General features: G+C 38.6%; 1 protein-coding gene across 1 annotated transcript in view; it reads left to right on the forward strand.

Moving 5' to 3' along the window:
- The window catches only part of LOC307124509 (connector enhancer of kinase suppressor of ras 2), a gene marked incomplete at its 5' end in the record, with an annotated part of 61,123 nt that overhangs the window by 8,896 nt on the left and 39,753 nt on the right, over window positions 1-12,474 (forward strand). The window contains one exon of the mRNA XM_079813743.1: window positions 9,538-9,701. Within this exon, the coding sequence (XP_079669869.1) occupies window positions 9,538-9,701 (164 nt within the window). The remainder of the gene's footprint in view (window positions 1-9,537; window positions 9,702-12,474) is intronic.

A 12,474-nucleotide genomic window follows, 5' to 3' on the forward strand; every position in this document is an offset into this window, starting at 1 on the left:
TTTAATTTCTAAATTCAGTTCATATTTCCAACAAACGAAATTCCGAGCCAAAATAACTAAGTGGTCAAAAAAACTGCAAAAATTATAAATATTAAAGAATTCGCAGGCGATTTCGTCGGCATGAGTAAGATGGAGTGGGGTCAGACATGATTTTTATTGAGTGTTGTTTTGCAGAAAAAGTGAATTTCGTTTTCTATAAATTGTATTTTAATTTTGATCATGGTTTCACAAACGAATTGCCTGTAGCCTATATTTAATAAATAAGAAGCAAAATAAGAACGCCGGGAATTCGGATTGACGTGCGTAACGAACCCACTGGCCTGTTTCCGCGGCCTTTGAGTAAGGTTGAAAGCGTCTCTCTTTTTAATACATTTCTAGAATATATGTATTACAGTATAACATACAATATATCACAGTAGGCCTATTATAGATAGTTATGATATTTGTGCACCGGGGTCTGTGATTTCTAGGTTAATGTTACGCCACTGATGCTAATCATGAGCGGTCCATGGCACCTGCTACCCGTAGCTGTTAAGAACTGTAGGTTACATCAATAAATTACAATACTTTCGTGCTATGGGCACTGCCATTGATACAGGCAGCGGAAGAGCCTATTTTACGCTGAGCTTGCTTCTGCTTTTCAGACATGGAAGTGTGACAAATGCACATGGGCTATATGAATTCTCTAATGTGGATACAGGCATATGTTGTAGACATCACTGTACAACACATGTCCTTATTAGGAGAAAATATATGTCGTTTTAACGAGAAAAATATGTCGTTTTAATGAGAAAAATATGTTGTTTTAACGACATAAGATCTCGTTATTACGACATAATTGAGTGAAAAAAATTATATGTACGTGGCAGCAATGTGTCACCGTAACATATAGCCTAATAATAATAATAAACAAATACACAACTTAAATACACAACAAAAAAACCCTCAAATATGCTAGGCCTACAACACGTAGCCTATAGACAAGCTACAATACCATAAATGAAGGAGTAGGCTATAAGTTGTTGCTGCTATAGACCTAAGGGGAAAATCCAAACTTCACAGTCTATTCATCATCAAACTAAAAATGCAGTCAACCAAATCGAAAAAGTTATTTGGTTCAATTTATATTATTGATGTTTAGTAACAGTGATATGCAGTTATTAGCCGTGTCCACTGTATTTTTTGTTGGTTTTCATGAGACCCCCCTTGAAATGACCAGGACCCCCCATTGCCCCCCCCAATCAAAATTGTCTGGAGCCGCCACTGGTGATAGGATAAAGTAAGCTTTTTGAAACTTTGAATCAATTTTACCATTCGAATCGCCACGCGCTTATGACTCCTGCTGGTCTGAACAGTGTCAATATGGTGAAAAAAGCTTAAACAAGCATAAAACACTTCACAACGCATATACACCATGTGCACAATTATTAGGCAAGTTGTTTTTGAGGATTCGTTTTATTATTGAACAACTACAGTGCTCTCGGTCAATACACAATTTTAATAAACCTCAAACCTGAATATTTAAGGAAGTAAAAGTGAGGTTTTGGCTTTCTTAGGAGAATATCTACAGTATGTGTGCACATTTATTGGGCAACTGTTAGTGTGCAGAATTATGCAACAAAATGAAAAACGCAAATGTTCCCATCTCACTTGTTTATTTTCATCTGTTAAAGTGAGAATAATAAACAAACAACTCAATTTACAAATAAACATTTCTGACATTAAAAAAAGCCACCCTTCTTTTCAACAACAGTCATAAGCCTTCCATACATGGAGTTTCTTGATCTGTTGACGATCAACTTTTTGTGCAGCTGCAACCACAGCCTCCCAGACACCGTTCAGAGAGGTGTACTGTTTTCCTTCACCTTAAATCTCCAGTTTAAGAAGGGCCCACAAGTTTTCAACAGGGTTTCGATCAGGCGAGGAAGTGAGCCATGTCATTATTCTTTCATCTTTAAGGCACTTCGATGCATGTGATGGAGCATTGTCCTGCATAAAAATCATGGTCTTCTTGAAAGATGCAGAATTGTCCTGTACCACTGCTTAAAGAAAGGGTTTTCTAAAAACTGGCAGTAAGTTTGGGAGTTGATTTTGAGTCCATCTTCAACCCAAAAAGGTCCAACTAGCTCATTTTTAATAATACCAACCTTGCTGGCGTCTGAGTGGAAGTGGAGCTCTGTGCCCGTTACTGATCCAGCCACAGGCCCATCCATCTGGTCCATCAAGAGTCACGCATCTCATCAGTCCATAAAACCTTTGAAAAATCTGTCTTCAGATATTTCTCGGCCCAGTCTTGACTTTTCAACTTATGTGTCTTGTTCAGTGGTGGTTGGGTTACGGCCTTCCTAACCATGGCCATGTCTCTGAGCACTGAGCACTGGAATATGGAGGATAATGGGTTCCTGGTAACTTCACGTTTGATTCTTCTGAAATCTTTGGCAGTTAATTTGCGTTTTTTTCTCTCAACACGTTTCTTGCGACCCTGTTGACTATTTGCATCAAAACGTTTGATGGGTTTGTGATCAGGTCCCAATATCTTAGCAATTTCAAGAGTGCAGCTTAAATCCAATAAGCATTCAAGTTTATACAGCTTGGAGTTGGAAAATATGCATAAAAACGATGATAAGATCAAAATACTCACTTGCTAATAATTATGCACACAGTGCATATATATATATATATTTTGCTGTACATCATTAAACGGTTACACTGCCTAAGAAGTCTGTCCGAAATCAGTTTTGTGAGGTGCCTTCATGCTCAAACGCTGCCTTACAAGCCATTGTCTGATAAGGCAGTGAGGCAACGAGTCAGCTGCCTAGGTTTTCGGAGGCAGCCATAATGAAGCCTCGTTTATTGAAATCATGTGACTTTGGCAGTTTAGGTGTGCTCGAATTGAAGCAGCGCTGTGCAGACATCAAAGTATGACGAGAGAGTGATTAGAGAGTAGACGGCTCCATATGCTTTGAAATCAGTCCTGCGGTACTTATGCGCCACACCGTTTCAAGTCGAACACACCTTTTGATATAGGCTCCGAGTCACTGGTTTGAAACAAATGATTCGCAAAGATTTCATTAAAGGGGTGGTAAACCACGATTTCACTATTCTAACTTTAGCTAACGTGTAATGTTGCTGCTTGAGCATAAACAACATCTGCAAAGTTACAACGTTCAAAGTTTAAAGCAAAGGGAGATATTTGCTTTTAAAGAAATCAGTTTTTAAGAACTACAGCAAACGGCCAGTAGGCGACTACAGACATTCCTCCAGGGTTGGTGACATCAACAGGCTCAATATTTACATAAACCCCTCCTCCGAGAATATTAAATAAGGGGGGGTGAGGCCATTTTGTATCGCGGCGCTGTTGTGGTATAGTTATGCTGGAGTGTTGTTGCCGCGATGCAGAGGAAACGCTGTTATTTTCATCCGGATTGCAGGTCTGGGGTACTTGCTCTGTTCAGCCTTCCTTGGGACGGGGGTGCGTTGCAGAGCGTTTAACATAAAACATGTTATATGCACGTGTGTTTGAGTCAGCGGGGAATCAGGCGCGCAGGGCTCCCTGCAGCACATCTAACAGAGGAAAACATCCACCGTCTTCGCGATTTCAATGCCAGATTTGCACAACATCAGCTGCGTGAAAAAAACACTGCCGGTGCGTGGATGCATGACGCGCGCGCTGCACATTTCACGGAGGACAACACAAACTTCCACAAACTTCGCGAGTTCAATACAGGATATGCACAACGGCTTGTCCTGAAAGCTGGATTTACAAACAGAAGCTGTTCACGGGCCACAACCTGTAAGTCTGATTTATTTTTCATCGATGTGTTTTCCTGTAATAGGTTGTAGCAAGGAAGTAAACAGATGACAATGCTGTTCTGCAAACCAGTCTGTTAAATGCTCATTCATACTTAACGTTATCCGACGAACACCTAACGTTACAAACACTAACGTTAAAATCTCAACAGCGAACCTGACATTAGTGTAAATGATTCTTTGATTAGAGCTTTTATGTATTGTTTATCTACAGGCATGCTAAACATGGTTCTGTGTGTGATTTGGCTAACTTACTAGTTAAAGCCAGTGCTTAGTGTTTGTTTTGGGTTAGTTCTTGCGACAGATATTTGGCTATAATCGTTCTAAAAATACAAAAGTTAAAGTGCCATTCAGTAGCGATCATTATAGATCCGCAGTCTTTACTCTTGAGGACTGAACAGGTTCTGCTCGATCATCTTCACTCAAATGTTCTGGGTCTGATTCGGGCTCAGATTGGTATGGTTTTATTGACGCCGTTGTTTCTAACACTGACCAAAGCACAGCCTCCGGTAAGGGGCGTGACGTTTCCGACATACGTGCACTAGGCGTTTAGCGAATCACAACACACTGGGCCAGCTAACCAATCAGAGCCCATCGCGTATTTTTGAGGGACTGGCTTCATACAACCCGGAAAGCATCAGACCGTTTTACAAGGAGGGACAGAGCAGTGTAGAATAAAGGTCAAATATATGAAAAATAAGGCAATTTTTTTTAAAACAAAGCATGAACACGTTACAGTGCACCCCACAAACACAGTCAAGCCTTCAAAAGAATGTGTTTTACCACCCCTTTAAGCGTATATTGAACTCGAAAGCGATTATCATTAAAAACTCACAAAGACTCACTTTCATTCTGACAGCATTTCTGCTTCGCTTTGATAAAAAAAAAAAAGAAGTGATAGGCTATCTAGGTTGAGTATTTTAAGCGATAAAAAAAAAAAATCACTCACATGTCACTTCCATGAGAAATCCAAATGCCAAAAAATCTACACAAAAAGAAACACAAACCCCAAACTCCTGCAATAAACTCCTCTGGATTCATTCAGATGTGCTGGTGTTTGTGTAACTTGTTGCATGTGTAATTTGCATGAAGTCCGATAGAGATGACTTTTGCAAAAAAAAGTTTGCACTGATTATTTTAGTGCCTGCATCGAGCTCGCAGCATCCTCAAGGACTCCTCTCACCCAGCCCACAGACTGTTTTCTCTCCTGCCCTCCGGCAGGCGTTTCAGGATCCACCGGACCAGGACCAGCAGACTAAAGAACAGTTTTTTCCCCAGAGCTGTCTCTTTATTGAACTCAAACCCCCGTTGATCCACTTCCCTCATAAACTGATAACTCTCCTACCTCACATCTTCCTTCACTTTGTTATTTGCACTACCGACTGTTTATCACAGTAACAACTGTTTACATATGCATCTTACACTGCCATATCTTAACTGGATTATGCTCATTTGCACTGCCGACTGTATTTATAGTACCAATGTTTACATTTGCATTTTTGCACTGTACTTCTAAATGTAATATGCAACCACTTTCCACTGCACTTTACACTTTTTTTTTTCCGGATAGCTCTGTCCATAATTTATTGCACTACCCTAATCCACTGCTATTCCTCATATTAGCCTAGCATATTATTGTATACCTCTATCTGTAAAATTCTGTTTATAGTAATAGCCATCTGTATATTGTATTCATAGTACATATTCACCTGTAAATTCTGTTTATAGTAATAGCCATCTGTATATTTATTCACTGTACATATTCACCTGTAAATTCAGTTCTGTTTATAGTAATAACGTCTCTCTATTTATACATATTTATACATATTCAGTACATATCCATGTCCTGCACTTACGCATCCATTGTATATCCTGCACTTGCTGCTATTGCACTTCTGGTTAGACCTAAACTGCATTTCGTTGCCTTGTACTTGTACTTGTGTAATGACAATAAAGTTGAATCTAATCTAATCTAATCTAATCTAATTTTAAAAAGCCCTCTGTTAAACTCGCATGCTACATACAGGCCTGTGAAAAAAACTGAAATCAGCCAAAAGTACATTGAAAATGCACTATAAATGCACTATAAATCTCCACAATGTTTTACAATAAACCTGGTGTTTCTAATTTCTTTGTTGGTGACTGAATTGCTTGTGTAAATGTTTCACGAAGCACTTGAGTGAATGATTCAGTGACTCACTCATAAGGCCCTATCCCAAATGGCACACTTAATATGCACTTATGGTCTTGTGGACTTACAATGGCTGCCGCGTGTCCGTTAAGTCTACAAGACCATAGCATCTCCTAGCATTTGTCATTTTAGGTTTCAGAAGTAGGCTCGGGAGCGCCCCCTTTGTGGTCGATATGGGTCGATGTGCTATTTGGGACAGGTCCATAAGTTCCATTGCTTGTTAAGCTGGATTTTCAGCATCATTACTCCAGTCTTTAGTGTTATATGATCCTTCAGAAATCCTTCTAATGCTGATTTGTTGCTCAAGAATAATTTCTTATTATTATCACAGTTGAAAACGGTTGTGCTGCTTAGTATGTTTGTGGAAACTGTGATAAACTTTTTCAGGATTCTTTGCTGAATAGTGCTGAAAAGTCCAAAAGAACAACATTTATTTGACATAGAAATCCTTTGTTAGGCCAAATGTCTTTACTGTCACTGTAAAATGTAGTGTTTGATTACTAATAGAGTGGGGTTGTACTTGAAGTACACATTGTGATCTCATGAAAGAATAGACTTGAGAGAAAAGAGACAACATTTATGGCATGTTCGGTCATTTGGGATCATTGGGATGATCAAAGGACTTACAAAAAGTATAAATACAGGTGGTGAACAGATTTGAAAAAAATGTCCAAAGTGGGGTGTATCAGAACCTGAAACAGCAGCAACTGGGCTTAGAACAGTAGGATGTTTGCAAGCATTTGTGTTTGAGTGAGTGTTTGATGATTTTCTAAGGGGTTTCCTCACGATGAGTCACCACTCTCAGTGGGAGGGACCAGATACAGTTTTCCCTTTGTCAGCTGTTCTTGGATCAGCGTAGATGTGTTAGCGCAGATGTGAGATGTGGGATGTAAACCAGAAGAGTGGACTTGAAGAGATTATGTGTGTTTCTTAAAGGAGGCCATTCTCATAGGGAATTGCATGCAATTATGCATGATAATAATAACCCTATTTTCTATGATGAAGTACTCTCTCCTGTCCCAGCTTAATATGCAGAGACTGCAAAAGGTGTAAATGGATAGTTTATACATTGATGAGCTATTTCTATCTAATATGACATTTAAAAATTACTTGGTGAAATCTCATTTAGTCATGTTAATTTAGTCATTAAATATTTAATAATGTGTAAAAAATATATACAATAGAAATATTTTTAATATCTATATCTATATATATATATTTTTTTTTTATAAAACCTAGGATAGCAAGGTATATTTCAGTTTAGTTTGTGCCAACCCTGGGTTTTGGGCATCATGAAAGTGGTTTGGCTTTTAGCAGTATTCATTTCCATAATACTAATGTAGTGTGGCATAAGGCAAGCTCACACTACATGACTTTTGGCTGGAATTTGCTTTCGCAGACAGTTTTCCAAGGTCTGCAACAAAACTCCCAAATTGTGCCCAAATTGGTGCTTGTGCTGTGCAGATGCTGGTTAAATATGAGCAAATCTGAGCCTGTCTCGAGCAGTCACAGACGCTGTGTTATTTTTAAAACCTGTTTGATATTATTGCCACGTGATCTTGTAGTGTGTGCAATGCAAAGACAATGTGGAACTAATCCAGCCAATCACAGTGCAGATGGTTTTTGTATCAGTATTGGTCGGGACTGCCTATTGACCAAATGTCTTGTAGTTTTTGCACCTCATCAGCATTGTGATAAGTAGTGTGCGCTGCTATGACAAGACGACGACAGATGACAAGAAACCTTGTTGTGCACAGCAATTCATTATTCATTATTATTTGTTTAATTAATAATATTCCCTTAATCCATTAGACATGACATTTTGTTTAACAATTATTATTAAGCATTTAGTTTAAATGTATGTAAATATATACGTATGCAATACACACTTTAATAAAACACGCTTTAGAATCAGTAGATAGTGCTTTAAAGGAGACCTATTATGCAAAATTCACAATTATAGTGTTTTTGAACATAATTAGTGTGTAATTAGTGTATTAGTCCGCAGTGTGTGTACACAACCATCCTATTGTGGTAAAAATCCATGTTTGTTATTTTCCCCATAAATCTAAAACAGTGTCTCAAAATGAACCGCTTAGGAATTGGAACATCACATGCCCCGCCCACAACTGGCATGGAATCTCCTTCCCAAAGTGAGCTGTACACAGGGCGTTTCTTAATATGCGTTCTTAAGCAATCTTGCGTTCTCATACTACGTCATCATCAACCGTCGAAGTTCAATTTCAGTCCTCAAGAACTGAAGTACAAAGGATGCAATGAAAGTACCCAGACGTGTTCTTGATATCGAGGATGCATCGAATGCAGACTTGAGAGAATCGAACCATTATAAATCCTAGAAGACGCTGCGGGCGGACAACATACAGAGGCCTGTAACTTCTCGTTCTCACTTAAGAAATTCCCGCTGCCAGCTGGCAATTACGTGACGGCTTGTGAAAGTAAACATTTGTTTAGCTTTATTTGAATAAAGTGATAAAGACCTGAAGAAAGCCTGTAAAAAGGGGCATAATAGGTCCCCTTTAAAATGACATATGTGCTTACATTTAAACGATATAGCAAGATATTTACCTCTTGCTGTTAAATGCATTCATATACTTCATGTTGTTCAATCTCTTAATCCTCAGCAGAAGAGACAATTGAATTACTCTGACTCTCGTGAGAAGTGAATCACAGTTTTGCATGTTTCAAGGCATGTGATTGGCTGTTCGCTACTGATGTCACACTTTCACCGTTAGCAAAGATTCATTATTATTGCACTTCCATTTGGTCATGTGAGTGCTGCAGGAAATACACATTTCTCCTTTAATGTGTGTATATGTTTGCAGTGTATGTATGTGTGTGTGTGTGTGTGTGTGTATAGGACTGTAGGAAATGGAGGCCTTTATCATTGCCTGTGCAGGCTTACCTCCCCGTCTCTAAGCAACGGTTGCCAAGCAGCCCGTATAGCTGGAGCAGAACGAGAGAATGAAGAGAATGAGCACGAGAGAAAGTCTGTTTAGCTGAAGGACATCCTACACACACACACACATACATATGCACATGTCGATAAAATAACACACAGGTTATCTTGTGTGTGTTTGAGACCATGAGCTTGTGTGTATCTGCTAGTTCAGAATGTTCCCATCTGAAGAACCTCTCGGCCAACCTCATTCTCTGAGAAAGCGAGTGTGTCGCTGTCTTGAGAAATGCAGGTGTGTGTCTCTTTCTGAGAGACGTGTCTGTAATCACTAAGTGGTTTATCTCCGTTTTTTGGGGGGTGGGGGGTGGGGGATAAAGCACAAACTGTTACAGGAATTAGCCACTTGACATCATTTGCAGGTTTACGATGTGTTTATGCATTGCTTTTGGTGTGCGTGAGTGTTGTGTATTAATCATCCTAATGACAGCTCTCTGTATGGAGAGAAGCTCCATTACACTGGGTCACATTTTAAGTTTATTACATGACATAAATGAATTATGATCACATGGTTGTGTTGCACTTCTCTCTCTCTCTCTCTCTCTCTCTCTCTCTCTCTCAGGGTTGGATGACTGTTTGCTGCAGTATATGAGGACATTTGAGAGAGAGCAGATAAACGGAGAGCAGCTGCTTCACATCACCCATCAGGAGCTGGAAGAGCTTGGCGTGACCCGCATCGGACACCAGGAGCTCATTCTGGAGGCTGTGGACTTACTCTGTGCACTGGTGTGTGTGTGTGTGAGTGAAAAAGAGACTGGCTGTGATAATGATGTGTTTGTTTTGTATTAATGACACAACAGACATTTTAATCAAACTCCGCTTAACACTGAATGATTAGCACCCAGCGGGAATCTCCCAACCAGTATGCAAAAAGAGGAGCGAGTTTGTGTGCAAGGAAGGGAAGATGCGTTTTTGGTTCTGCTGGAGGAATTCATGCATCATAGAAAGAGAGGAGGAGTTAAATCTCAGTCAACTAGCTAACTTCCTCACAGCTGTTCATGCAAAACAATTCATCTTAGAAGCAGAATTTAGGTTTATTAGCAGGCTAAAGTGCTGTTTCGGGTGAAATGATTGCACGTGGACAGCATTAATACTAATGCAAACGGGGTCTGAAACAACCTGAGATCTTATCGCAGATGACAGCGAAGGGTCACCTATATTTGTCCAGTGTGCAGCAACATTGTAGTTCTTGTTGCAATTATTTTATTAGTATTTTGATGCTATTATAGTATTTATTAATATTTTTAATTAGATTTTGTTGACTCGTGAACTTACATTATCCCGAATGTTTCAGACAATTCAGACAATGGATTTCCAGAGAAATCCGCTATTTTAAGCAGTGTAACGGCCCGTGTCATTGTGTCGCCTGGCAGTGAAGTCATATCCACTTTACCCTCGATTTCTGGTTTTACTTCCATAGAAACCATGGGAACACCAAAGACGCATTAATATTATGTGTATCATTAGACAGGTGAGCAACTGTTTGAATATACTTATATACAGAAAGTTAATCATTGTTATATAGCTCACCATGGTTAGTCTTATTGTTTGAATTTTTATTATTTACCACGTGTAACATGTTTGTACCATGCCTCAGAGACAACACTATTTTGTAAAGTGGCTAACATAGCATAATCAGAAAGAGCTTTATTTGTAGCACCAGTAATACAGCATTTTCTCCACAATCCAATATATTTTAAAATGAACTCCATGTCAACACAAGTCATCCAGTTTTTATAAATATGATATTTAAATATCAATCTAGCTTAATATCAATCAGTGTGCAACAAATGTCTCATAGCAGCCTCTGAGTGAACGCACAGAGAAACATGAACATATCTTTCAACACACTCAATTTAAGTACTCCTTTTATTTCCTCAAATAAAGTGACCTGTATGAGTAGTAATACAGCTCCTGTGGCTGTTTCATTAGAATAAAATAAAATAATGTGAATTTAAAGCTGCTGTCCAAACTTTTTTTGGTTCAAATAATATCAAATAAATTTTTGAGCAAGTACATAACCAGTAAGTGTTCAAAACTATCTCCTCGCCCAATTCACCAGGGTAAGCTTGTAATAATGTGTTATAATTTGAGTGGTACTGGTAGCTTTCCGCGAGGAATTTGAGCATGAAGAAGGAGTCTGGCTAGTACGCTAAATCGCATGTGTTGATGCTGTAGGTGGCGGATCATTTATAGCCTTTTCTCACAGCAGCTGGAAAATTTTAATTTAACATTTTGATGCCGAATTGTAATCCAGAGAGGTCCAAACAACATCGTCAGTGACAACTGGAGATTCACCCGTATGACAATTAGAGATTAGACTACAGAAATTGAAATCTACAGGTACACACTAAATACACATAGTCATGCAATGCTGATGTTGTTAACTTGAGAACAAAGTATTACAATAATAAAAATGTGCATGGTTTGATGTGATATGAGCTAATCGAACGTTAGATTTAATCACGTTGGTAGCGTGTATTGTACAATTTTTTTTTCCTAGTTGGTCCGAACAAAAGTGGCAGAAATGTTACGTACAGTTGTGCTCAAAATTATTCTTACCCTTGGTAAATATGACCAAAGAAGGCTGTGGAAATAAATCTGCGTTGTTAATCCTTTTGATCTTTTGTTTTAAAAATGTATCAAAATCTTATATTGTGCCATGGTTGGATCTTCCAACAGGACAATGATACAAAAAAAAAAACTACAAAAAAACATCAAAATCAACACAAAGATTGGTCACTGAGAACAAAATTAAGTTTCTGTCATGGCCATCCCAGTTCCCTGACCTGAACACTATAAAATGAGTGGGGCGAACTGAAGAGAAGAAGCACCAACATGGATCTGGGAATCTGAAGGATTTGGAGAGATCCTGATGAAGGAATGGTCACTGATCTCTTGTCAGGTGTTCTCCAAACTCATCAGGCATTATAGGAGAAGACTCAGAGGTTTTATCGTGGGAAAAGGAGGTTGCAAAAAGTATTGAATAAAAGGGTATGATTAATTGTGAGCAATGTGTATTAGAGAAAAACATTTATTTCATTTCATAATGAGATTTTCCAACCATTTAAAAATGTTATTCTCCAATGAAAGATTAGATTTTTGTAAATTAAAAAAATACAAGACCAAAAGGATTAACAACACAGATGAGGAGGAGTAAATCATTTTCACAGTTTTCTTTGGTCATATTTACCAAGGGTATGAATAATTTTGAGCACAACTGTTCTTGTTCAGATGACATTTTCTGGGGAAAATTCTTATTTTGGTCATACTACCAAGATGTAGAATCTGTGATTCCGAAGTACAGTATCCACACCGGTGCAGGGACTGACAGCCATACATACTCCTCAAAACATTACAGTGCATCTGGAAAGCATTCACTTTGCTTCACTTTTTCCACATTTTGTTATGTTACAGCCTTATTCCAAAATTGATTAAATTAATTATTTTCCTCAAAATTCTACGAACAATACCCCATAATGACAACGGGAAAAAAGTT

Source organism: Gobio gobio (assembly GCF_949357685.1).
Source record: "Gobio gobio genome assembly, chromosome: 4".
In the NCBI taxonomy this organism is placed as follows: Eukaryota; Metazoa; Chordata; class Actinopteri; order Cypriniformes; family Gobionidae; genus Gobio; species Gobio gobio.